General features: G+C 49.5%; 1 protein-coding gene across 5 annotated transcripts; it reads left to right on the top strand.

Moving 5' to 3' along the window:
• The first annotated feature begins 14 nt into the window (after positions 1-14).
• Positions 15-27,911, top strand: CABP1 (calcium binding protein 1). 5 transcript variants are annotated; one of them, XM_064466309.1, is made up of 7 exons: positions 31-741; positions 17,979-18,155; positions 21,770-21,800; positions 22,484-22,627; positions 23,888-23,997; positions 24,408-24,555; positions 27,293-27,911. In XM_064466309.1, the coding sequence occupies exons 1-7, from the start codon at positions 148-150 to the stop codon at positions 27,316-27,318; spliced, it is 1,230 nt and encodes a 409-aa protein (XP_064322379.1). In that variant the 5' UTR covers positions 31-147; the 3' UTR covers positions 27,319-27,911. The 5 variants fall into 5 exon arrangements, with proteins under 5 accessions (XP_064322380.1, XP_064322379.1, XP_064322378.1 ...); XM_064466308.1 differs by lacking the exon at positions 27,293-27,911 and adding an exon at positions 25,011-25,139; XM_064466312.1 differs by lacking the exon at positions 17,979-18,155 and adding an exon at positions 13,063-13,311 and having other exon boundaries at positions 651-741.
• The last annotated feature ends 78 nt before the right edge of the window (positions 27,912-27,989 follow it).

Here is a 27,989-nt window from a genome sequence, read left to right as displayed (position 1 = left end):
TCCGCGGCCTTTGTCTGCGCTGTCACATGGGCCGCGGTGCGGGATTTAAGCGGGTCTCCGCAGGACATGCCGTGAGCGGCGCGCCGCAGCCCTGCCCGCAGCGGCAGCGCTCCGCCCGGCCGGGGATGCGGCTCTAGCGGCCCCGCGATGAGCGGCTCCTCCATGGCGAAGAGCGAGTCCCGCACTTCGCTGCTGAAGGCGGCGGGGAGCCGGAGGGCGGCGGGCGGCCGGCCCCAGCCCCGCGGCAGCCGGGACGGCAGAGGACAAGGCGGGCAGGCGGGGAGGGAGCCGGGCCGGGAGCCGCTCCCCGGGGAGCCCAGCGCCCGCAGGCCGCTCTGCCACCCGGGCGCCCGGGAGGACGGAGCGAGGGGCGCGGGGAGGCTGTCACATGGACGTGCGGAGAGCCAGACGGAGCCGGTGGAAGGAGGTCCGAGGAGAGGCAGCGGCAAGGAACCGGCGCGGACACCCAGGCACCACCACCTCCCGCCGCACGCCAGCCACGGCCAGCCCCAGGACCAGCATCCGCTCTCAGACAGGGATGGGGAGGAGGCGGAGGAGGACTTTTTCTTCAGTCACAGGCAGAGGTCCAGCAGAGAGTCCCTAAAGCTCTCGGAAGGCGCTTCACCCCTGTCCAAATCCAGCAGCAAGTACTCCACCAGGTCCAGCGGCAGCGATCGTTCCGTGGAAGCGGACCCCCTTTTCCACCAGCTGCACCCCATGCTCAGCTCGGTCTTTGGCCAGGTAAGGGGCAAAGCGCCTCTCGCCCCCTCCCTCCCCGCCTGCCCCCCGCGCCCCCTCCTCCCGCCCGCTCACCGACCTTCGGCTCCCCGCTCCGGAGCCCCCCGCGCCTCCAGGCACAGCCCCCAGCTGTAAATGCACTGCTCCCTGGCCGCCCCTGCCCAGCTTCCCCCGGCGCTGCGGCACCGCCGGGGCGCTGCGGGGCCGGCACCGGGGAGGGAGCGCGGGTCGGGGCTGCCCGCAGCCCCCTCCGGGCGCTCCCGGTGGTGCTGGCGGGGAAGGGCTGGGGCTTTCCCTGTCGCCGGGGGAAGTTGTGGCTCTGCCTGCTGCGGGTGAGAGTCAGAGAAACGGATTTTTAAAATGTGTTTACTTATTAGATTCTATCTCTCTGGCTCCCCGCCTTGCTTTGCTCTATTTGTTTACATCTCCTTATGGAACATTTCTGTACAATCAGCATATGAATCATTTCTGATGGTAGAAGCTGTCAGGAGAAGGTAGTGGGGAGGACGAGAAAAAAAAAAAATCCTGACCCAATTCCGAAGCCTTCCCAGTCACTATGTTAGGATGGAACAGATGCTTTCGGTGTTTGCAAGCTCTTTCGGTACAAAGCTGTCGCTTTTAGCTGCTTCTGGTAGTGAAATTACCCAACAGGGCTACCCTCTAAAAATGAAAAGGCAGAGGCAGACTGCCTCAAAATTTTCTTTTAAAGCCATTTAGGGATGTTACCGGGAGATATAATCTCCGGGAAGATTAATGTAACTGCAATCTCCCAGAAGCACAATTATAGGTATAAGTCAGTAGCCTGGACAGTTAAGTTCTAACCCTGGAAGTGATCAATTAAACCAGAAATGTGATTTGTGGGGTTTGTAGTGGTTGGGTCGTTTTAAATTTATTTTTTTTTTTTTAAAGCGGGTCTGGGAGGCTTTGCAGGGTGCCCTTTCAAACAAAGATTATGGAGAGACTGAGAAGAATTCTTGCAATCGGGTGGAAGGAGGTGATACACCCCTATCTGTTCAAAGTGGTGTCAGAAAGTATTGTCTACTTCTGTTCATCTTGACTTCTCCACAGAAAACATCAACCATGTCTGTTCCAGTCAACAGTTCTGCAGCCTCACTGACAGTCTATTTATTTATGATTGTTACGGTTGCGTTTAACTCGGAACAAGTATCACCCTCCCTGTGCTGTTGCTGTACCAGAAGTCTAGATTAAAATTTTGTAGTAGCAATAAGGAAGGGCCTGGTGAGTGGCTTGGTGTTCAACTGGGTTACAAAAAGCAATATTCCAGCACCAGGCTTTGAAGTCTGTGGGCTCAGCTCTGACTTGTGCTGTCCCTGTAGTTTTAAGGAAAGTGAAGGTGTATCTGAGAATAGATTTTAAGTCTGTGGAGCTGTATGTCCCCAAAGCGTCAGAAATGCAAACAAGTCTGTGCCAGGGCTCCCACTCACAGAAAGCTCTCTGGTTTTGAACTCAGTCCTTACCTGAACAGCACCGTTATTTTACCTGCTTTGTTGCTTGCATTCCAGTGTCATAAGACACTTCTGAAAGCCATAAACTTAGGAAAATTTAATTGCAGGGTTGAACAATGCCCCTTGCAGAGAAGAGACAGGTACAATTCTAGTTCTCATCCTGTCACTGGGTATGTTGCATTAGTGCTTATAAACAAACACCAACATCTTTCTTTTAGAGCATAATATGATTTATTCCCATTCCTCTCTGTATCTTCTCTCACTTGCTTTGTTTGAAGTAACAATGAGGGCACAACCATCTAGTGGAGATCTTAGAAGTGGGCTGTGCAGGGGGATTTGTGGATACAAGAAGGGGAACTATGAAGTGGGATATGCAAAGGGCTGATTATAGGAAGAGAGATGTGAGGATTTTTTTGTAGCAATATCAAAATCCTGGCATGAATAAAGGCCCAAGGATAAGAACTCTGGAAATTCGGTCATGGAACTGAATGATGGAAATTTTGTTTCTGTGGGTGAAGAAACAAATGCTAAGCACTGTGGAAAAATGTGAGTAATGTTTTGAGGCAGACAAGGACACAAACCTGCAGGACCCGAAGTCGCAGCGACCTAGGGTCACAGGTGCAGAAGTGTCCAGGATTGCAGTACAAGGCTGCAGGGGCTGTAACACCAGTCTGCTCCATGTTGTAATTGGAAGAGAGCAACAGCTCAGCAGACAATTTATTTAATACTAGAACTTCTCTCCAGCCCACTGTGAAACATTTAAAACAGTAATTTTGCAGTACATAGGAGAGGAGTGTGGTGGTGTGTATCTGCAGCAGCAGAGCACTGTGGCCCAGCAGCACCAGAATATCTTGTCCCAGCTCTACAGATGTGGAACATCACCCTCTTGTTCCACAGTGGTGCAGTGATGTGGTCACAGATGCAGACGCTACAGTGGTACAATCAGATACGCAGAAAAGATTGCAGGGATGACTTCATGGAGGATGTCATTATTGCAGTAACAGCAAAAAGGAGCAGCCCAGGACTACAGGGTCGTGTCTAAGGGAGACAGATTTGTAGCTGTGCAGAAAAAAAGACGGAGTGAAGGCAGAAGTGCCATGTTTATATAACTAGCCCAGCAATATCGTGCACTGTGGGTGTGTACTCTAGGAGAATGCTAAGATACTGCCAGGATACAGGATGCTGTGATATTTTATTAATTAGGCTCATGCTCTACTGGTGCAGTGATGTCCTAATACAATAAAGCAGTAATACTCTTCTAGGGCATTTTACCATTTTGTAATTGAGTGGTACACGAATTAACAAATGTAGGGTAGCGTAATGATGTGTTAGTATAAGCCAGGATGTCATCTTAGTCTAATGACATGTTTGCACACTGGATCGGCGAGGCAGCTGCAGAAAAGCACTCTGTGGAGTTTACCGGGTTAGCACGCAGTGCTGCACGGCACTGAGTGCCTGGAGAACACAGCACTGACACCGCGGTGGTGTGGTAACGCAATCCTGTGGCAGAACAGAGATGTCATACTGGTGCCATGAGGTAGGAGTTTGGCAGCACACAGGCATGATAATTGTGCAGTGTTGTAGCCTGACAGAAGAGTTTAGCAGTCGAGTGATGTAGTAATACAATATTCCAGACGGGAGCTATTCTATACAGCAGTGATTACTTCTGGTGTGATACGAGCAAAGGGCTGTGCTGATCTGACAGCACCATCCTGCTGTACCCAGAAGGCAGCGAGTGAGGTGCTACCACCGTGCCGCAGTTTTTGAAGCACAGCTGTGAGTGAGCATGGGGCCAAGGCCACGAGCTGACATGGTGACAGAAGTGCACTGTGAGTATGGGCGGGTTATACTACACGTGCGACAGTGGGGCGGTGGTGTTTCACAGTGGCCCTGCAGCAGCGGTAGCTCGGTGCAGTGTGAGAGCAGTGCAGTGACTCACGGGTGTAGCTGGCGAGAGATGCATGTGTGATAATGCAGCAAAGTGGGAAAGCGGCGAGAAAAGGGAGTGTGGGGAGGGTGTTTCATAAAATTTTGGCCTGGCAGCAGGATAGCGTTGGAATGTCAAAGTGGTAAAGGAGCATCACAGAGCAAAAAGGAGCATGTTGTCACCCCTGCAGAGCAGCATAGAGTGATGGTCCTATAGTGCCTATAGTGTGGCTACAGGACACAGTTTAGCGACAGGACAGTGTCAGCAGTTGCCCATCCAAAACAGCAGAGGAGCAGTGATTCCCTCAGCAGCTGGAATGGCGGCGGGTTGGCAGCCTGGCGGCAGGATGGAGTTTATTAATGTGACAACGGTAGCAAGAGCAGCACAGAGACTGGGACAGCAGGGACTGCGATGCAACAGTTCTGTGGAGGCAGCCGGGCTCCTGGGGCGGCGGCGATGTGGCAGCTTGGCACTGGGCTCGTGGCACGGCACGGTACGGGTACTGCAGCACAAAAAGTGCCAGTTACCCTTGCTTCATTCCTCCTGTGCCACTGTGTTGGCCTAGCTGGCACCTTTAAGAAGAGCTTTTTCTGGGCCTTTGCTATGCAATATTAATTTGCAAGCGATCCTGCCATGTGAGACCTGACCGTTTCGAGAGCTGTTTAGCTTTCACACTCTGCCTGACTGTTAAATTTTTCAGTGAAGTGATTCCCCAACAGTTTTCTGTCAGTTGCTTCTGGTAGCATGGGGATCAGAGGGGTCAAACAATGCTGTAGGGAATCATTAAATATTTACAGGCTTCTACTGTTAGCACTGTGGCCAAAGGGGTTTTTGTATTTCTATTCTACAGGGAGCTAAAAGCCTCTATCTGCACCATCTCCCACTCGTGCTTTAACGGCAGCATCCACGTTACCATTAAAATAGGGAAGTAATCTTTCTGCACTTCCTGTATCATTTTCCTTTTCTTCTCCTGCTCCATCTTCCTTTCCTCACCAGCTTTAGTTCTTCTGAACAGGTCTTAACGGACCTTACAGCAAACCGGGATGACAGGAGTGGCCCCATTTTTGGGCAGGATGTGTCCCCGGGCTGCCTGTGTGGGAAGCAGGTGTCAAGAACATTCTTCTCTAAAGCAGCCGGGAGCGGGTAGGGAAAAAGTGCCTTGTCCAGCCTCTCACCCTTCTGGTCTCCTTATCTGCAGGCTGACCTTGTTCCCTCCAATGGCTTTGGCTTCAGCTGATTCTAACTGGAGTTTTGCCCAAGAGCAGTCACTGCATCAGGACCAGAGTGGAGCTCCGCCAGCAGAGAGCCAGGGAGCCCCGGCCAGCCCAGCCGGGCGATAGTGGTTAATGGCTCAGTAACCAAAGTTTTCAGTTGTGCCCATGTATTAGTGAGGGAGGCTGCAGCTCATCGGGCCGTGCGGGAGTGGCAACGGGAACTTTCACGTGCGGCACTGTGGGATGGCAAAGGTAAAGGTGAAAGGTCCGGGTTTGCAGTGTGTGCATGCTGTGTTGTGCCGTGCCATAAGGCAGGGGAAGCAGTGGCGTGTCAGGGCTCCTGGTGAACTGAGGACAGGCTCTAACATGGTAAATGTGTAGCTGTGAAAGCGGCACAGTCGTTTGGGATGATCAGATTCTCCTGGCCCAGGACGACCAACTGCCGTAGTGATGCCGATCCCGTTACGTAGCCTTAGCTCGCTGGCGCGGAGCGTGGGTGCGCAGGCTGCGGGGGTGGAAAAAAACCAGAAGAAACACCGTATCGTCCCCCGACTTTGTCTTCCCTTTTTACAGCACCTCTGAAGACTTGTTCTGGCCACCAGAGGGTCCTCAAAGGGCGCGGAGAGCGCCGGGTGTCCCCAGGGCCGCCGGGGTCGCTCCCGCAGCCGGCGGCGCGCCCCGAGCAGCGGCCGGGGCGCCCCGGGAAAGGCCGCTGCGGGCGGCAGTTCGCACCCCTTCCCTCCGCCGCGGGGGACCCCCCCCCCCCCGGCGGGGCTCCCCCGGGGCAGCAGCGGCCCGGCCCGGCCCGGCCCGGCCCGCCGCGCTCGGCGGCCCCCGGGCGCCCTCTGCCGCGGGCGGCCCGGCCCCGGCCCCGGGTCCCGGCGCGGCACGAACCCCGCGGGCCCTGGGCACGCCGGGGCTGCCCCCCCCCCCCCGCCGGGCCTTGGCCGCTGCCCGGTCCCGGGGCCGCCCGGGGAGAGCGCCCTGGCTCCCGTGATGGAGGCGAGCCGGGCCGGGCGTCCCGGGGTCCGGGTACCAGCGCGGGGCTCGTATGGCCTCTGTGCTTCCATCCCCGCGTGTGTTGGCGCAGCCCATGTCCATGCATGTAGCCTGACATAAAAACGCCTTCGTATACGTGCCTTCTCTGTACACATACAGCACATACGTATGCAGCCTCTGCTAAGTCTTCTCTGTGGCTACGCAACCGCCTCTCTATGTGCGTATACATTCCTTGCTTAAAAATGATCAGCGTATGCATACGGCCATGCCTGCCGACACCCACTGTACCTTCCAAGGTACGTATCACATATTTTCTGTATGTAACAGACACAGACATCGAAAAACATTGCTCTACCTGAGCACACCCACTGAGCAACCCCCTTGCTCAACTTGGAGAAAAAATTATCACATTTATTGCTTGTAAGGAGCTTGAGGGATGGGAGCCAGACATACAGAATCACTGAGGGGGCAATGGGTAAGCTTCCTGCCTGCAGTGGGTCTGCCAGCAAGCATTGATCTTTGTCAGCGATTTACTTTTTAAACAAATCTGTTTTAAAAGGATATGGAAAGATATCAAAATAAAACCAAGCTAAAAGAACATTCATTAAATATTCCGTTCATAAAATATACAGCAGCATGATCTAATACACTGAAATACACAAACCTTCTGGTTAGATTTGGCTTATCTTTTGAGAGAAGAAAATCTTTTAATAATAAATTAATCATCATTTAAATTAGTCCACTGTGCATTCCATCAACCTATACAGCCTTGACTTTTGTTTCATGCAATATTGGGTTTGAACAAAGTGTCAGGGAAGAGTTTAACTTTAGATGTAGTGGCTGGGCTGCAGGTTTGTCAACCGAATTAGCTGTGGTTCTTTGTAGCATCACAGCTTCAGTAACCGTTTTTCCCTGATGAGTCCATGAGTGATATTGATTTCCAATAACAAGCAGCTATATGGTGTGCATCCAGTAAAAGATGCCTAGCTAACTTTGGGCTCCCTTTCAATAATCCTCTGACATTCCTGTGACCTTAGAGAGCAACAGCAGTGCCCATGAACTTGAGTAATCCCCCAATTTCAGTCAAATGCCCCGCTTAGAAATAAAGACAAACAGCTGTTGTAGCTTGTATGGTCATATTTATTTTTTTTTTAGCAGCTTTCTGCACCAGCATAAGACCATGAATTCAATCCTATCTATGAATGAAGTAATTAGCAATATTCTGATATTCTTCCACCCATTCCTCCCCTAGAGTACTTTGCACCTTGCAACCGTCTTTGGAAAAAATATATAGCATTGCTTCATCCCATAGAGATGAAACACGTTCTCTGCTCTTGGAAGGAAACAGGCAACCATGTAACATTGTGAGGCATCATGTCACAGTGGTTGAAGGCAGGAAGTAGAAAACCGCCAGCAACCCCCCTGTGTTCTGCTGAAATAACGCAAAAAGGGTTTAGGTAGTCTGTGACCAGCTGTGTTGAGATACAGCCAGGGATCTCGTACTGGGATGCACAGTTTGATCCTTCTAACAGTGCTGTCAGATCCCTACTCAAAATAGGAGTGAGGCAGACCTCAGTTTTATAGTGGTGGATCTCATGTAGTGCTACAGGGCTGGTTTGGAGTGTGTGGTTACTATTGGTTCCCAGGCCTCTGCTCACCTAATAATCAGCCACGCTTTCTGTAGTACCGCAGTGTGCCAGCCAAATACTGACCCCTGACCCTTTTACTTTGAAAGAGGTGAGGGAGCCAGGGCAGAAGTAGCTGCTTTTGCAGTAGTTCCAGAGGGACAGAGAGTGATTCACAAGTCTCGTATCCCTGAGCAAAGGGAAGAGGCTGCATAAGGTTTGTTTTAAACAATCTTTGTGCTGCGTATACGTGGCAAATTGTCACAGCAGCTTCTGGGCTGTCAAGCTTGTACTTGTCTTTTTGTAACTCATTGGTGATCTTGAAAGCAGAAAATTTCCACAACACATTGTGCTCTGGCCAACACATCTCCTGTGCAGGGACTTGGAAGTTGGGCTCGTGCAAAATACATGGACCAGAACTGCACGGAAGGTGTCAGGAGATGGCACGTTCCCATCTCTTTTCATCTAATACAGAATAAAGCTAGCTAATTACAGCCAAAGCTGTTCTAAACAGAAGTTGACAGTCCAGGCTTTGTTACCTTGAGATGGATGGAAAATATCCTTGGTCTTTTTAATAACCTTTCTGTTGTTTGTGATTGAATATGATCCAATTGCTCTAATGGAGGGTAATATTATGCACAGCATGAGTCAGCAACACTTTCTTCCTGGAACAGCTGACAGCAAAGAAAGTTCCCAAACTCTCCGCAGAAATATTCCTCCCCCCAGATGAGGATCTGGACAGCATCCACCAATGCCTGCTGGTGCCTCCACTTGAGATGGACCTGTGCTTGTCTGACTGGAATATGGAACCATCCAAGGTTCATTGGAGGTTAGAAGTCACAACTTGATGTGCAACAAAAGCACTCGGGAGCCTGACGCAGGAGAGGGAAGCCAGTCGCAGAAGTTCAGAGTGCCAGTGCGTGTACCAGCGCTTGTGAGCTTTGCAATGAGGCTCTCAACAGCACTGGCAATGGGAGAATGTCAGCAATTCCAAATGTTTAGGCTCATCTGAGGTCATCCAGTAAACATGACTGGGTTGTTTCTTGTGAAATACAGATCTATAGCCACCAGCTACAGGGTGGTTGGGAGCAGACTTGGAAACTGCTAATCAATATTTGCATTCTCCACTCTGTGATTGGAAAAAATAGTTCAAAAATCTCGCCCTGTTAGGTTAAATTAAATAAGGTGGTGTAGTTTAAAATACTAAATCTTCAAAGCACGCAATAGGCTCTTAGGTAAAAGTGTGGACTTCAGTGAAAAGATGGTAGGAATGAGTTTTCCCTGCTTTACTATATACTCCCCTTGGAGATTAACCCCCCTACCTACTGACATTGACCTGTTCCAGTGTCTGCGTTGTGTTGAAAACAACCATCTAATATAATGTTCCAGCAAGCGAAAGACCGTGCATGGAAACAGGCCTGGCATCTGAACCGTCTCCCTGTACAAATCCATACTTCCACTAGAATTTTTTGCCAAGCAAAGCTACAGTCTGATGAGCAGTCCCAAGTTTTGGATTGACTTTTGTTCTTTCTGTTGTGGCTGTTGGATATTTGCTGCCGCTGATAAAGTTTCTGGCAGCTACCAAGTGATTAGCTATGGTGGGATCCAACATTTTCCTATGGAACGAGCGTTTCTGCCAAAGGTGCCAGCCCAAAGCACAGCACTGCTGCCTTTTAAAGAATCCAGACATTTCAAAGCACCTAAATCACTCCCTGTCCGATGCCAAGTCACCCAGCCTCCTCCCTGTCTGTGCTCAGGTCAGTCAGTGTGCCAAACGCTTCTTTCCTGCGAGCTGAGACCTCGCTCTGTGCCAAACCACATCCACTGAGGTCTCTGCTCTCCACCTCGGGCCTCAGAGGAGAGGAAGGGATGGGGGCACATAGGCAAGACTCTCATTTTCACCATGTTCCTACTGATTTTTAGAAAGTTTACACCAGATCCCCAGACCTTAAAAGAACAGTGTGATTGCCACAGAGAACAGTGTGGGAAAACCAGTATACATGCATGTGCAGCCCTCCCACACGCATACTGACTACCCCAGATATAGGCATACCCACAGATCAGCACCTACACACAAATGTTTTTGACACACTTATTCTCAGCATCCTGTTCTCTTACAGCAGCCTCAGTTGGAGGAAGGGAGAAAATATGTTCCTTCTAACCTAATCTTCTAATGACCTTTCTGCCAACTCCACTTTCCTGCCTATCTCTAAGCTGTCTGTGGTAGTGATGGGAACAAGATCCCGATGTAGAGGCTGATTTTCCTCCTCAGAGGTCAGCAGGGTCTGTCCGCTAGATTGTGACGTGCTGCCCAATTGCTCTTAAGAGATTCAGGGTGAATAAGGAGATAAAATTGTTTACGACCGCGTCTCTTGGGCCCCTTGCAGCTCTGCCGGAGTTCTTGCAGAGTTGAAGGACTGTGACTGCTGCAAACCTGGTGCAAGTAGGCTCCCATCGCCTCTTCCCTTCCTGGATTGTGAACTCCCTGCCAAGCCTGGCAGCAGGTCTCAGCCCTCTCGCTCTGCCCCGCACATTACCTACAGCTGCCGGCAGCTGCAGAGAAGAAAAGCAGGAGAGCGGGCAAACGCGGCAGCATGCCATGGCGGCTGGCTCCGAATGCTCTGGAACAAGCTAATATTTAGAGGATAACCATCTCAGCTTTTGCTGAGAGGCTTTTAGAGCTCTGTAAGACATGCTCAACGGCTGTTTTCCAAAGCTGTCCTGTGGCAGTCTGGGGGCTGTGATGGATTCTTCTGGCAGGAGACGCCTGACTCCCTTGCTCTACTCCCTCTCTCCAGGAGGATGCAGGAGACGGGCACTTCTCAACCGCAGGGTGTTCCTGGCCTCCATGCTGCCTGTCAGGGGGAGATTCATTAGCAGCAGGGAGGCAATTCTCTCTCCTCTGTGCTCTGGAATTGGAGTCGTTTGTCTCGGGACGGGGCCCAGGCGCCTCACTCGCTGTGTGGCAGCTTCTGCTCAAGGGAGACAAGCGCTTTGTCAATAAACAAGGAGCCTGGGGAATGGCTCCAGATGACAGGATGTTATTAACAACCGGCACTTTGGCCAAGGGTAGATCAGCCTCCCATTAGCTGCTTTAAGAGGGGAAGGAGAAATAGAGCTAAAGATGGCAGCCTTGAGAGGAGCTGGGAGTTTTGGCATCCTCCTGCGAAGTCCCCTGCTGGGAGGCCCAGGGCTGACACAGCCCCTAAGGATTTTCCCAGCATCAGGGGTCTTCAGACTGTGACAGCAGGAGACAGGAACAGCTCAGGAACAGTTTCCCTTCCCAGCCCACTTAAGGTGGGCTCTGCTATGGAAGTCTTCCAGACCAGAGCTTCCCCGTCCCCTCTGTCCCTCTCTCAGTCTGCCCTGGGTACAAGGGATGTCTTCCAGTATCTGCTGCTGCAGCTTCTTGCTTTGGAGGGCCTGCAGACCTTTGTGCAGCTCCTTTCCAGGCCATGCAGTGAAGGTGGCGTAGAGGGGATCTGAGAGGAGGCTGTTCCACTGCCTTCACTCTTGGGAAGTGGTTGGTACAAGGAAGAGCAAGAAAGAGCAAGGAAGAGCAAGAAACACCATCCCACATGGCCATGACTGGCTGTGCCTGGAACTGGAAAAGCTGTTGATTCTTGTCACGGTTCGACTCCTAAACTCATCTCCTCAGGTGGAAGAAGCCTGTAAGCTCTAAAGCAACTGTTCATTCCCCTTACAATCATACTTAATTTGCCACAACACCATCAGGGTGGAAGCAGATAAATCCCTGCATTGTTGTGATATTGATAGTTCATCCTTCTCTGTCCAACAGCCCTAGAGCTGCCAGGAGAGTGAGTCCTTGGCTCTTGCACAAAAAGCACGGGGTGCAAGTACGCGGCCCATGGCTTATGTCTTTTGTTTGGAACCACACTAGTAAAGAAAGTTGTCAAATCTTGCAGCTGAATGCCTGAATGTCCAATCAGCCTGCTGCATAGACAGGGCGAAGGATCAGTGTCATCTTGGTCTTTACAGTTCTTGAAGGAGGTAGCTCTTCATGCCATGGCTTCTTATCACTGTGGAGCTGCAGCTGTGGTAGCTTCATAGCTAACGGTACATTCACCGTCCTGTTCAGATCCTATTCCCTGGGTGTGATGGTGAATTTTTTATGCAGTTTAAATCTCGCTTCAGACTGAATGCTCTTATGCTCAGCCTGAGATCAGAAGAAAATCTACTGGGGATTCATCCCTTTTTTTTTCAGAGATTGTTCTGTTACCACAGATTAATCTAAAGTCCTAAAGCCTAAAGTCCAGAGTTCAGAGCTGGCTCTAGGTTTAGGAGCCTCTTATTTATTCCAGGACTTGGGTGCTTGGAAATGGAATGGATGGATCGGACGTCCAAATTCTTTGCTTCACATTATCTAGCCTGAGGCTGTCCAGGTTTAGGACTCAGGTGTGAGCCCATCTTTCGCAGACTTGTGTAGGTAAACCACCAGTTGATTTCTACTTGCACAAAGCTGGAAAAACTTTACCGCAAGACTGGCTCAAGGTCTCTCCCTTGTGGTTAAAAATTACCATCCTGGGGCTCAGAGTGTTGGAGGGTCCCTGGACCACTGCGTCTAGGCTTGCTTCCACCGAGGCGGGAAAAGAATGAGGGACTTCTAGGTCTGCAGGTATTTATAAGCTGAAACAGGTCCCACCCAGATAAATGGTCCATTTCTGCTCCAAAAAGAGCTCTGGACTCTGCTCCAAGCCCCTAAGTGGATTGCCTTCTGGCCAGCCTAGCTCTCTGCTGATTGAAAAGCCGAGGGGAGTTAGAAGGGGGGTGGGTAGGGATGCGATGTTCAGAGGCTATGTGGACCCAAACTAGCTGGATTCACTGAACTCATCACTGAAATCACTTCTTGCGGTGCCTCTGTTTTAATTCTCCCTGAATCAGCCCTCTCCCATGAGTGAAACAATCTCGCCTGCAGATTGAGGGGGGTGGGAGGGATTTGAACATTAATCTGATGTAGATTATACATCCGCCTCCCTCTCTCTCCCCTTCTCACTCTCTCTCTCTCCCTCTCTCTCCCTCTCTTTCTGTCTGTTTCTCTCCCCTCCCTCTCCTTCCTGCTTCATCTCTTCAAGAAAGTGAACATAAAGTAAAAACACGGAGAGAGAGAGGCAGAGAGAGAAAAAGCTCCCTGAAGAGGGAAGCCCCAGCAGCCAGTAGCTGTTTGGATTTGCCTGGCGCTGCCTTTCTTGCTTTGCTCCCAAGGAATACCTTTAATGGGATCAATTGCTTCAGTTCCTTTATAACCAAGTCCACCGGAAAGGCAGACTCAACATATTATGGGCAACTGTGTGAAGTCTCCACTGAGAAACCTCTCAAAAAAGGTATGTTCCCTGAATCAAAGTGCGTTGTGCATTTCCAGCCCTGCTTCTTGGGATGGGTGACGTCGTGGGCAGATGGGAATGGGAGGTGGGAGAAACACAGAGGTGTGTACGAAGGGTTCAGCTCTCTTCACCAGCCTTTTTTTGTAAGAGCTGCTCATGCAAGTTGCAGCCGTTAGAGCCCGGGATGCTGGGTCCCAAAGCATGTGTGTACATAAACGTGTGTGTATTCGTGTACATGGGTAGGCTTGTGTCCTGCTCCGCGTGTGTGTATAGCTGTCCTCTGGGTATGTGCAAGGTTGTGCTTGTTGATGTGCGCAGTATGCCGGCACACATCTTCTGTACGGGCATCTTAATGTATGCGTATATGTGTGAGTTTGCCTCTGTGTGTGCATGTGCTTCAGTCTGCGTGAGTCTAGTCATGTGTGTCCTTTCTGTAGGGACATATATTCATGTGCATGTGAATGGGCATGTACCTGCATGTGTTCCTGTTGGGGTGTAAGAATATTCACACCTGATGAGCTCATCTCAAGTACAAGTGTGTCCTTAGCTCTTCATATCCCTACATACGCATCCTGAGGTGCGTGAGCAGGCGTGCAACGTTTGTTGTGAGTGTACAGGCGGGAATTTGTGTGCGATCCCTGCCTGTATGGTGCTGTGTGTGTAAACCTGCTAGTGGATGTCCTCACAGAAGTCTGTATGTAGACATGCATGCGTTTTTGTGTATATCCATCCTTGCATATGCACACATCTGGCTTTATTGGTATGTGTTTGGGTACAGAAGCATGTGATCTCTGTGATCTCTTTGTCCATGCCTCTGTTTGTGAGTGGATACACTGGGCCCTGGCTGCGTGTTCGTGCCTCACGTCGCACGTCAGCATGGCCCATGTATCTACCTGCTTGGGCTCAGCTGGACTTCATCTGCGAGCTGCCATGTGTATCTGTTAGGCTTCAACCTGCGGTCTGCTCTGTGCTGAGGTTTTACAGTGATCCCAGGATGAATTAGATTCAGGAACGCTTCTGCTGTTAGGGACGAGATTGAAATGGGAACGATGTGCCCCAGAAATATTTCTTGTTTGACTGAGGAAGGTCTTGCAGCACTGCGTACCTGTCAGCCGCACAGTTCTCACTTAGCATTGCTGCAAATCTAATAACTATGCAATTCACTCTTTATAAATGAAAAAGTTATGCTAAGCATCCGAAGTATTGGAATGAGGAGCTACCTCTGTGGAGACCTTGCCGACAGTGAAATGCCACTGCCATCAGGCTGCTCCACCCAGGAGACTTTGCCACCCAGGAAAGCTCCTCTGGGAGGGAGCTGTTGGGCAGAGGACCTCCTGGGCAGGGAGTTTCTTCTGGCCAGAGATTTGCCTCTTCTGTGTAGAAACACAGTTTCCTTGTTATCTCGGCTGCTGTAAACAAAGCCAGTAATGGCACAGTGCTGCTGTAGGGACCCGGGCTACACAAGGAGGGAATTCATCACCAAGCAGTGAGGCAGTGCTGAGATCAGTCCCTAGGTCAGGGTGACCTTCAGGGAGAGGCAGAAGTAGTTGAGGTTTACCCAAATGCTGCACATATGAAAAACCAACTTGATTGCTTGTAGGTCGCCTCCAACTTGCAATAAAAGGAGTTGGCTGCAGCTGTGCTCAATGTGATCAAGGTGACTGCAACTAAAGTCTGACGTGTGGCCAGGCTGCTTGAATCAAAATGGATTCAAGAGCCTGTAAGTTCTGCGTTGTCAGTCTTTTAGGTAATTTATGGTTTCATTCCTAAAAGCTGCTTCTAATAATGCACTTTGTGCCTAGTTAGAAGGCCTGGAATGGCAGGACTAAAAAGAGAAAGTTGCAAAGCTGAATTAGAGAATTTCTCAGATGTTGCTGCAGCTAGCCATGAATTAAGGCCTCGGGCACTCAGCCTGACAGGTCCTGGGGCTCTGCTGTTCTTTTGATCACAACACACGTGACTGTAGTAGAGACTTTGCAGATCAGTCTTAACATTGCACAACGGCACTTGGCTGCTTTATGATCCGGGGCTTTTTTCTCAGATTTTACCTTAGGCAAACTGATTTTGCTGAAATGGTAGAGCAGGGAAGGCAGACAACGTATGTGAAAGCTGCTCTTGGGTGACAGGCTGATGTCTTGAACACATGATTTCAACCCCAAATTTGGGAGTCACTCCCAGACACTGGCTGGCTTGGTCTGGGACTGGCCAACGTGGGGGTACCTTGCCTGTTTTGGTGGCTATGTTCAGGCTTCGTCTCCACAAAGTCTGTTGTTGGCAGCTTCACTTTCCCACTGTCACAGTGTCCCTGCAGTGATCCCAGCAGCCAACCTGGCTGCCTTTCCCTCTGGGAGGCACTGCAGTCAGGATGAAGAGGCCCCTCTGGGCTTGCTGCTCTACCTGGTCCCTCTGACACGCAGGCAGGAAAATGAGGTGGATCCTGTTGTGCTTCGGCTGTGCAGAAAGGGAAAGCTTTGGCATCCAGGTCCCTTGCCTTGCCACTCTTCACCACCACTACAGCCATCTCTGAATCAGCTCAGTCTCCTCTCTCCACAGCCTCTGGTGTGACACAGCCAAGGGCCAGACTCAGCCAAGAAGAGTAGTGGTCCTTTGCTCTGGGAAGGGACGGGGAAAGGTCCCCTTGCATTTTCCTAGTCATGCACGCAGCTCTTTCCCCTTTAATGGACAGCTGATGTTGCTTTGCCCCATACCCATATCACACCTCCATTTCTGGCTCTGCCAGGGTGTAGGAGGAACGTGGTGGAGGGAACTTGTGGGGATACTTGAGGAGAAAGCCGGGGGGCTGCTGGCGTAGGGAATATCGAATGCCATAAATCCTGCCTGCAGTGGCAGAGCAGGGCTGGGATCCTCTGTCAGGGTCTTGCTAAGACATCCACCTTGTTGTCCTGGCACTGTGTCGGGTTGTCTGGTCAGGATCTTTGGTGGCTGTTGGCAACTGTTTCATCAAACTGGCAATCTCTATCCACACAGGAAAATAATGGGAGGACCATTCTGTGGTACTGCTCTGTGGCTTGGTAATAAACTCTATTGACTGGAAGGGTCAGCAAACAAGGATTAGGGGCTGTGGGGCCTTCGATCTTTCACGTGACTTCACTGGAATTAAACACAGAACTGATGTGGGCTATTTTAAGTGATTCATATTATTTGTTATATTAAACTGAAAAATGTGTCAGGAAATAAAGCTGATAATTTTGAAAGTATATTGCACTGGTATTACGAAGCTGTGCAGTTCAACACAGATGCCTTGACATTTAGCTGAGCTAGTAATATGCCATTTGTGGACGGATGCTCATCTTTCAGGTTTTTAAGGACAAGTGTCCTATGTGTCAGATTTAATCAGAGACAGATTTCTTCCTCATCCATGACTGCAATGAAAATGCTTTTCTGCTTCATCATTTTCTTTCTCCATGGCTTGCTTTTTGAGTTGTTTTTGTTTTGATCCTGGATATCCACATGACATTATAAATGAGCAGATTGGTGTAAGACTGTGTACAAAAATGCGAACTACAAACCATGTGTGCAATATAACAGCACATGGCAGACACAGCGAGTAGATACAATAGACTCGGACAAGTGTGAATGGAGCATGTGTGCATATCTGGTCTTTTAGCCTGGAAAAGCACCTCAGGCTTTAAGGAAATGGTTAATAGAGACAATGACAATTGACAAAGCTTCTCTGATCACCCCTGGGAACACTGGCTGTAAAAGTAGAATAATTCCTGTAGAGGAATCTGATGTATGATTAATGTTTATTCTATAAAACCAAGGGTCTTGTGGGTTGTGCTGGCTTTTTATAGCTGCATGGGAATATCAGGATAAGAGTTTTCTTGCAGAGCCAGGGAAATGCATTTCTATAAAAGGAAAGCAGTGCCTCCTTATAAAACCCAGATTCTGTTCTGGAGCCCTAGCTTAGCAGGACGTGTGCACTTAGGAAAATGTGCAAAGGCAAACAGACAAAGATGTTGTGCCTGTGCCTGATCTCCACTCTGGGACTGTCAGTGATTAGAAAAGGCCAGTGCAGTAACTGCCTGAGACCCTGAGGATGTAACTAATTAGAAGTGGCACGGGAAGCGTGAGCCAGCAGTTGGCAGAGCCACCTGATGCTGTAAATGGCCTTCTAATAATACTATAAAGCCTGTGATGCTGTGTTGCTGAAATGTAATGTGGGGCCTAACACGGGGTCTTTGTGCAGGCTCTGCCCGGCCTCCTGGAGATGCCCTGGCCAAAGCAGCTCTGCCAGCAGCTTCGCCCTGGGCACGGGCTGGCACGTGTACCGTTAGGTTGGGGTGTGCTCGTCCTTTGCAGCTCATTCAAGGGATTGCTAACTCCGGGGCTGACAGTGGGAGCGTGACCCTTTGGGCTGTGTCTAGGTAGATGTGAGCAGTGCTGAGAGTTTGATGTTGTTTCAAAGCAATATTCTCCTGGTTGGTTGTACTTCTATCAGCTTTTGAAAGTGAACTCCTGGACTTACTGCTTCTGTACAAAACCTAATAAACCGTTGGGGGGGACGCAGCGTGGACCAGATGAAGGAAATTTAGCAATAATGTCTCTGTGAAGTGGTTCAGTAAAACTTCAGAGGAACGGCTGGGCGAGATGGGGAGGTAACATCCTCTGTTGTGTTGTTTGCTTGCTGCTGGTTGGCTGGGAAGATCCGCCATGAGGAGAAGACGTGCTATAAGGCTGTCCAGACGAGCGAAGAGGGGCCGTCGGCTTGCGAGTACCAGGGTCCGCTCATGGTGCTGGCCCAGAACTGCGCCGTCATGCACAACCTGCTGGGGCCAGCATGCATCTTCCTGAGGAAGGGCTTCGCAGAAAACAGGCAGCCTGTACGTAAGTTACACCCAGCCGGGCGAGACACGCACAAAGCCACGTGGATGCGAGCCGGGGATGTGGAGCTGCCCACGCACTCCACTGCGTGGAGCTCTGTAACCCCCAGCCCTGGCTCTCAAGCATTCCGGCTCCAGCTCCAAGTGCAAATACAATCACAGGCAAATGTCTAACCTGAAGGATGTGCAGAGATATCCTCGTGCATAAACACCAGGAAAGGAGGATTCTAAAAATGCAGCTATGGAAGATAGATCCAAGCCTACACTCAAGTAAGCATAATCATATGGACTCAGGAGAAGGACTTAGGACTCCAGGACTTATATAATCGTATGGACTCAGGAGGAGTCCAGCGTTCAAAGCTGTTATTCCAGCAAGACATCCACATCTCATTCCCAGAGGCTCAGATTAGCATTTAAGGCCTAAACAGCCACTTAAATGCAAATCAGGGCATCCATATTGGGAGCAAGCTGTCCCACAGAGATGCATGCATCTGCCTCCTCACAGTCACCCAAACGCAATCTCTTATACACTGTCATACACAGCCCGACACTGCAGTAGTCCCAGTCAAATAAACCAAAGAACATCAGTCCGTCCTCAATTTGCAAATAGTGCCAGACTACCAAATGCTATTACTCATACGCACACAGATAAATAGCAAAAGTACATCCATCCATCCCCAGTCACACCTATTTGTAACTGTGTGTGCATATGCATATAACGTATGCATTTAGAGACAAGAAATAAAAATATGTGTTTGTATGTAAATTCAAATGTACACACCTGGACATGTTAAATATACAGAAATACACACCCCAGTACGGTATCTTTACAAGAAGTAAAACATATTTTTGCACGTAAGCATTTAGTTCCTAAAATAACATGAATTTAAAGACACTTTTATTTAAACACACTTTTTTATGGATAGATAGGAGTGAATATGTGCGTTTTCAGATATTCACACAGTGCATTCCATGTTGTTCTGGTGAAACAAAGCTCACCCCAATTACCTGAGCGTCAGAGCTTTCTTGCCTCTGTAAGAAATCTGTTTTACTCGTGCATTAATATGGTTATCTACAGCTTTGGAGATACCTAGATCTTCGTCTCTGAAACCTCTTCTTCAACCAACAACCCAAAAAACAGTGATTATTTGTAGCTATTGATCAAATAGCTTTTGTTCTTCCTAACCTTCAGCCACTAAGTGATCACATATTCCTTGGGCCAGTTCAGTAAAACACAAAATGTAATATTCTCACACCAGCACACTGCACAGAGCTACCCAACACAGGAGAGAGGTCCAGCTCCCTAGGGGAAGGCTCACAGCTGGGCAGGTGTCCATCCTGTTTAGGCCCTGGAAACTCACAGTACCGTAAGAAGTTTCCAAAATAGGATTAGTGAATTCTCTAACTACCCTGATGTAGAATAAATGCATCTGATAAACAGCTTTACTTTTACTGACTCTCTAGACCAAAAGGATTTATTGTGCATAGAACAGAAATAAATAAGGGTAAGACCATTACCTATAATGGACTCTCTGAGGGTCACCTCTGCTCATACCTAGGATCTAAACTCTCTGAACAGTTTTATTCCTCTTTCCATATGTTCTCCAAAAGCTTTAGAGTGATTCAGCCCATTTCTTCCCGAGCAAATTTCCTCCTTTATCATTTTAGGGGATCTTCTTTCACATTTAAAACAGAAAACCTCTTCATGACGTTAGTTATCACTTGAGTCAGATTTTTGGAGGGACGTAAACCCTCCCCCTCCTTTTGCATTCGCAGTCTGTGGCTCTCTGATGGTAGAATCTGCATGTGCAAAGATACGCTCAGAGCCCTGCAAACGCAAATGCCTTGGTGTGAAAAATTAGAGCCGGTGCTGAAGCCCCCCTTTCTGACATGTCTCAGGCATGTCGGTTGCAACGTGGTCTTCAGTGAGCGAGGAGGAGGATGGTCTTGTGACGACTGCGCTGGCGGAAGGCCTGGGTCCTACCCCAGCCACTCTCACAAGACAGCAGTCACGGTGGGTGAGTCACGGCACCCTTTGCACCATGGTGGTGGTAACAATACCCCTGCATCCGCTGCTGCGCCGAGCTGGCTGTTGGCACACAGCACTATCTCCAGGGATTAATGTTTGCGAACTCTGGAACGAGGTGCACGAGGTGCTGGTACTGGTCGTGGGTGGTTTCCATCTGCTATTTTATCTAAGGCAGGAGGGCAATAATGCCTCCTGCGTCTGGTTGAAGGCGTTTGAATTGTTTTATTACTTGGTGTTGATGAAAGCAGAACAAATGGGATGACATGTTTGAAAATACCAGGTCTGTGAAGGATGAAACAGCAGAGCCAGCGTGCTCCGACAGTTCCATCCAGCACAGAGATGCCTCTGGGAAGGTTATGAGTGGCAAGCTGGTCATTTCTCTGGCACAGCCCACTTTTGCACAGACATAAACCAGTGTGTGTCCTAGTTTGCTATGCACTCTGAGCAGCTGCCATTAGAGTTTCCAGAGAAGCCTGTGGTCAAATAGCAAAGGATCATCCTTCTCAAACTGGTCAAGGGCACTGTCTCCAGGGATGTGGGGTGAGGCTGGAGGGCACCTGGAAGGCAAGGAGAAACTCCCCACGGTTGAGGGAAAAGCCAAGAGTGAGACGACAAAAGAGATTGCGTTTCCGTGTTTCCAAATTCTCAGATGTTTTGGATTTGCCTGAGAGCCATGAGAGGAACTAGAAAGGGCATTTAAACCAGAAAGCAGTGCATTTCCATGCTCATCTCTTCTTCCTGGTGCAGTGTTCAGTGTTGGAATTTTCCTATACTCTTTTATATCCTCCCCCTTCTTCCAAGAAATTCAAATTGGATGTTTGAAGTTGCAGTGTTTCCTGAACATGGTGAATCCTTGTCTTGTTTTGTTTGTAGATGACCTTGACGATGTATATGTTGTGTGTCTGCCTTCATGCCTGTTTTCAGAATGCTTGTATATGGAGTTGAGGCTGGGGGGAAGGGGGAAGCTCCTCCCTTTTTGTGGGGACTGACTATAGGAGATGGCCCTGGGACGCTGGCTGTAAGAGAGCTCGTGGCTGCCGCTGTCCTGCCAGAAGGACAGGGATCAAGCAGTGATCCAACCAGACAATGGTACAGACCTGCTGGTTAGAGGGACTGCTTCCAGCTGTTTTGATCTGGCTGTGTCAGTGGGAGCTGCGGTAGGAGATACATTCAGAGCTCTAGAGGATATCGAAGCTGCTACAGAGACAGTCTGCTCCAGGACGTGGTGCTGGGGAATGATGTAGGAGCTTCATGAAGCTGCTTCTAGTACCCTCAGGTGGGGAGGCCGCACATATTGCTGTGCTGGCCCAGGTCTCTTCTGTCTTGGGGGAGCACCCATCATCCCCCTGTCCAGCAGATGAAAGGGAGAGGGGCTTCCACAGAAAAGTGTGCAGGCTAACACCCCTCCCATGGGGAGGAGAGCTGGGAAGCATTGCTAGGTAGATGGTATTAAACATGTCATCACCTTCTTGTTTCTTCTCTCACTTTCTGGCTTGTCCCAGACTGTTTGCACCAACAAGTGTTATTTTGAACCTATATTTGTGGCAAGCAAACGGCTTTAACATAGTATGTTCTCTTTTTGCAGGATAGAGAACTGCGTCCAGAAGAAATTGAAGGTAAAGTTTGTCACTCCTTCTGTGTCACCTTTCTCCCTGACCATTGCAAACCTAATGGCTGACCCTTCCAGGTTGGCCCCCATGGAGTAAAATAATGTGGGGCAAAACAGGGGAGATGGTTACTGGAATAATTCCTTGAAAAAGCAGGGGGGAAAAAAAAAAAGGGAAAACTGCAAGCGTGATGACTGTGACAGAATTTGTGTCCATTCCAGCTTCTTCAGGGTGGGAGGATAAGTAAGGTAATGGGATATGGGCTGCGAGGGAACTGCTGTCCACCCCAGCTTCCACAGAAAGTGTTGCAGAGCATGGTAAAATAGTATGCTCCAGGGAAGCTGTTACCTGCTAATCCCTACAGTGAGGGCAATATACTATAGTGCAGGGGCTAAAGTTGGGAAAACTAATTATTTTCAGTTTCTTTAGGGGGTACTGTTCAGCAGTGATCAGTTTGTGACACATGTAGTCCAAGCAAGCTTTCCTGTAAGGAATGGGCCAGCAGTGCTGCTGACAGAAGAGCTTAACATTGCTCTAGTCATTGCCTTTTTGCAGGGAGATCTGCTGGGAAACTATGGAGTATCTCAGGGAGCCTGGCTTCATGAAGTGCTACTGATTCTGGGGAGGTTTCTTGGAAAAGGTATTTCAAGCCATGACTGACAATATTGTTCTTCTTGGATCCGCTTCCACAGAATTAAGAGAAGCCTTTAAGGAGTTTGATAAAGACAAGGATGGGTTTATTAACTGCAGGGACCTGGGGAACTGCATGCGAACCATGGGCTACATGCCGACTGAGATGGAGCTAATAGAGCTCTCCCAGCAGATCAACATGAACCGTGAGTAATATTCACCTAGCTGTACCTCCCTGTTGCTGCTGTGCCCTGCACCACCGCCTTGGGCTCTCTGTCTCCTGCTGTTTTTTCCTTTTGGATTTTCCCCACCTCTTCTTTTGTTTCTCATTTTCACTCCCTATCATGTCTCCTATTTGTTTGTTGTCCCTAGAAGCTAATGCCTTTGTTTCTTGCTTATCAAAGGGACTGTGTGGACTGTGCTGTATGGGAACAGTGACCTGAAGCGTTGTCCTTCATGCTTATGCTGTCAGGTATATAACTGCCCTTGATGGGGGCAGTTAGACATCAGTGCCCAGGTTGTGGGTGTTGTCATACTGAAGCTGTTGTCAGATGGTGTCAGACTCAAGAAACAGCCTGGGAAGATGGAGATGCTTTGGTCTGATGGGTGATGGGCAGGCTGTTCACTCCATGGTGGTTGTTTGCGGCTCTGCTGTGTGCCTGGGGATTGGCTGCAAGCGAGCTGTGCTGTCAGTGTCAGATGGGGGCATCTGCTGGAGTCATGGAAAAATGTGACAAACCCATCCTATTCACTGTAGCCGTGTTTGTGCTCCTTGTCTTTCACCATCATTTTTTGTTGCCTTTTGTCTGTGGCAGTGCTGGATATTACCCTCAGCCAGGTGGGAAAAAGGAGACTTAGTGCATGTTATTTCTGACACACAATAATGTAAAAAGGACAAGTTACTAGTCAAGGGAACAGTTGTGACATACGCAACCAGTCATACACAAAAGCAGCTGATAACCCTGGCACACAAGTGCTTAGGAACTTGAGAGTGTTACTGCCAGCTTTCAGATAGGGGATAAACAAGAAAAAGGACTACTACAATGAATAAATAGTTGGACGTACATTAGCCGCTGCTAATGGAACAAGACCCCACCACTGCTGCAGGGCACTGCCCAGGCCATGCAGGAACATCATGCCGTCCCCTCGCCTGGCACAGGCGCAGAGGGTTGCTATAAGCACTAGAATGATCAAACCTCTAATACCTAGTGTGTGATGCCATATGGATGTGACAGTCCATGGCAGCCTAGGATGGAATAGGTTGGGCTCATTCTGCCTAGCCCACAATCCAGAAAATACAAAGACAGTGTAAAATTACCTCTGCTTTTCCTTCCACTGTCCTGCACCTTCTGTGCTTTGCTGCCTGGAGAACCAAGCCCTCTCTGGGGCACACAGAAGTGCAAAGTGAGTGCTGGGCTTGGCTAATGTATGGGGTTCTTACACACAATCTTTCGTCTTGTCCCAAGTGGGTGGCCATGTGGATTTTGAAGATTTTGTTGAGCTGATGGGACCAAAGCTGCTAGCAGAAACTGCAGACATGATTGGTGTAAAAGAGCTCCGTGATGCCTTCCGAGAGGTGAGTGCTCCCTACCGCGCGCCCCCCAGAGAGGTGAGCAACAGGAGACAGGAAAGAGAGAAGACTCACTGGGGAAGAGAAGAGGAGGAGGAGAGAGCAGCACAGTGGAAGACAGAGAAAGAGCCAAGCCAGGCATGAAACAAGGGAGGAGCAGAGAAAATCACTAAGATAAGGGAACCCTTGAGGCAAGGAATAGGAAAGCTGGTGCAGGCACAGCAGTTACGAGGGGTTTCTGAGGAGAAAAGACAGACTGGATCCAAAAGGCACCCAAAGGAGGAAAAAGAGGGAGACAAAAGGAATGCAGGAAAAAACAGGGCACTGAGGAACAGGACAATACAAAATCCAACTCAGACCAAGATCCACTTCCATTAACCTAATTTCCCCTGCTGGTATTTTTCACGTACTTGCAGTTTGACACCAATGGTGATGGGGAGATCAGCACCAGTGAGCTGCGAGAAGCCATGAAGAAGCTTCTAGGGCAGCAGGTGGGCCATCGGGATATTGAAGAGATCATCCGGGATGTGGATCTGAATGGAGATGGGCGTGTTGATTTTGAAGGTGAGGAGGGATGAACGCTCCCTGTCCATCTGCTCTGGTGTGAGTCAGAGTTTCAGCTCAGAGGTGGAAGCGGAAGGGAAGATTTGCAGGCTTGGGGCCCTGGTATCTGAAGAAGGGAGGAAAAATCAAACAAGATTTTTTTTTTTCCTAGTCAGCTGAGGAAAATGTAGAACATAGGCCCACACAGGAAATCCCTCAGCTGAAATGTTCATTTGCGTATTATCTCTTGTTGCATCTCAGTTTTTCTTGGGTCTCCGTAACTCTAGCACGGTAAGAGATACGTCCTGTCACAGAGAAGCAGATTCTGGTGCACACATGGTCTGCCAGCCTTCTTTTTGTGGGGCATTTTCCTTTCTCTTAAATCTATTGCAAGGGCTGTGAGGAGGCTGGATTGGTTTGGAGAATGCATTGCACCTTCCATTTCCTCTGGCTCACTTTGTTATCTGGGTTTATAGAGAATTTGTTTCTGTGCCTTTACGCCAGAAGATGGTCACATGCCAGATGTGCTCACGAGGACTGCAGATATCTGATCTAGAAGCGTCATGTTAAATCCTAGAGATAAGTAATTTCTTCTCCACTTTTCATGCCAGAAGGACTTGGAAAAATAAGAGTGGTTAGGCTACTATCCTAGCCATTTGCCATGGCATGAGCAATATTAATAGAGCTCAGGGATTCTGGCAAGGGAAGCAGTTGATATCAGACAGCTAAGCGGATATAAGAGCTGGAAGGTGTGAGAGCATGGCTTGTTTTCCTAGTGCAAATCCAGGCGTCCCTTTGCAGTAAGGGTAAAGCACAGGAACTACAGAATTAAAATAAAATTGATGTTATTTTTTTTGGCTCAGAGGCATCCCTGGGTCTCCTACATGACAAGGAGTTTCCGCCTCAGGATTACTGAAGCTTCTGAGGGCTCTGAGAATGCTAAAAAACTGGATATGTCTCCCTAGAAAGTACCCAGGAGCTGCACTTCTTCTAATGCACTGGCTGATTATATGATAGTAGCTCTCCTTGTTTCCACAGCTAAATTGTGTTAGACAGCTAAAATACATGAAATGTTACCCCAGTATAATTTTCTCTGTGAGTTACTGCTTTAGTTGTCAGAGGATAGCTCCATCAATGGAAAAGGAGAAGTCAAGGGGGTAATTTCCACTGCCCTCCTCTTTGCAGAGTTATTAGTTCCTCAGCAATTCGAGTGCAGAATGAAAACACATTTATATCTGATGGCATTTATACTCAATTTGAACAATTGTAATTGACTTCACAAGCTGCAGGGTGGTGAAGAAATAGATCCAGGGTATAGAATCATAGGATCATAGAATCATTAATGCTGGAAAAGACCTCTAAGGTCATCAAGTCCAACCATCACCCCAACACCCCCAGGCCTCCTAAACCATGTCCCCAAGTGCCATATCTACACGTTTTCTGAACGCCCCCAGGGATGGTGACTCCCCCACCTCTCTGGGCAGCCTGTGCCAGGGCCTGACCACCCTTGCAGTAAAGACACTGTTCCCAATATCCAACCTAAACCTCCCCTGATGCAGCTTGGGGCCATCTCCTCTCATCCTGTTGCTTGTTTCTTGGGAGAAGAGACCAGCCCCCCCTCACTACAACCTCCTTTCAGGCAGCTGCAGAGAGCGAGAAGGGCTCCTCTCAGCCTCCCCTTCTCCAGGCTAAGCCTCCCCAGCCCCCTCAGCCGCCCCCCAGCACACTTGTGCTCCAGACCCTGCCCCAGCCCCGCTGCCCTTCTCTGGACACGCTTCAGCCCCTCAAGGCCCTTCTTGTCCCGAGGGGCCCAAACCTGAGCCCAGCATTCGAGGTGGGGCCTCCCCAGTGCCGAGCACAGGGGCCCCATCCCTGCCCGGCTCCTGCTGGCCACACCAGGGCTGACACAAGCCCGGGGGCTGGTGGCCTCCTTGGCCACCCGGGCACTGCTGGCTCATGCCCAGCCGGCTGCCAGCCAGCACCCCCAGGGCCTTCTCCGCCGGGCACTTCCCAGCCCCTCTGCCCCAGGCCTGGGGCGCTGCCTGGGGTTGGTGTGACCCAAGGGCAGGACCCGGCCCTGGACCTTGTTAAACCTCACACAACTGGCCTCGGCCCATGGATCCAGCCTGTCCAGGTCCCTCTGCAGAGCCTTCCTGCCCTTCAAGCACATTGACACTCCTGCCCAATTTGTTGCATCTGCAATCCTTACATTTAATAATTTAGTTTTAATATAAATTTTAATCTCTAATTTAAGGATAATCTGTATCCTTACAGTTAATCTGTATCTTTAAAGACAAAAATTCCATCAAAGTAAACTTTAGTCTACAAAAATGCTGGTGCCCACCAAAACACTACTGCTTTCCCACACTGGTGTCTTTTTGAAGGGTCAAACTTACTAAGAAATTATACTGTGTTCCGAAGACTGTAAATCAAGGCTTCCTGAAGTTACAGTGAAGGGAGACAACCCTTGCCGTAGTGTCTCACAAGGAGTTGCTTGTGGAAACAAAACTGTATACTGGCTGGGAAGAAGTCCAGGGGAATGAACTGACCTGCTAGTGGGATCATATCACCATATCTAGTGCAAGGTTTAAAACCTATTTTGTGTGAGCTCTCCGGGGCCAGTCACAGAGCAACGCAGACCTGCTGGCAGCGTGTGGACTCGTGGTTTCACCGTGGCTGCATGCTATCTCCAGGGAATGCTGGGGTGGGGACCATGGATGCCTTCTGCTTCAGGGCTGTCTTTCCTTGTTGGTTGCAGAGTTTGTTCGCATGATGTCCCGTTGAAGATTATTCTCAGCTAAAGAAGAATCAGCACCTTAGAGAGGGCAGAAGAGGACCTAGATGGAGCATTTAGCCCCGATGTTCCCACCTGAAGGTTTATCGGCTGGCTGCAACTGGGACATTGCAAGATGGCCTGCTGCTCCTCCCTCATGGTGGTCCCCATGCCCCTCCACCCTTTCACACTGTGAAAGACTTGCAACTTCCTACAACTGGAACCATTCCTTGAAGATGATTGCAGGAAACTGCAGAGCCAGGACTTGCCATGATGCTTTCATGGGATACTTGCAACTTTAGACTCCTCCTCCCCAGCTTTATTCTCCCACCAGCTGCTGCAAAGCAAGAGCAGTAGAAATCCTCTTGGCTTGGTGGATGAGAGCAAAGCCATTGGGACTGGTGGCAGCCTCAGGGCGTGCTCTGCACTTCTTGATTTCCCTTGGTGAACCGTGTCTGTGTTTGCTGTCTGTGTGTGTCTATCTGTGTGGAGTTATTTATGCTTCCCCGGCACATATTTGCATCTCCTGTGGTTATGTTTACCAAGAGTAAATTCAAATACATGTCTTGCGGGGGGAAAGTGATAAATATGCACGCTGAAATGATGTGGAGCCTGGATGTCCCTGTGAGAGGTAGCGGCTGGGCTGGGGGTGAAGGGCTGTGGCAGATGCACACCATGGCGT

Source organism: Phalacrocorax carbo, chromosome 15 (assembly GCF_963921805.1).
Source record: "Phalacrocorax carbo chromosome 15, bPhaCar2.1, whole genome shotgun sequence".
NCBI classification, from domain to species: domain Eukaryota; kingdom Metazoa; phylum Chordata; class Aves; order Suliformes; family Phalacrocoracidae; genus Phalacrocorax; species Phalacrocorax carbo.
The sequence above is the reverse complement of the archived record's forward strand: the minus strand, read 5'-3'. Positions and strand labels throughout refer to the sequence as shown.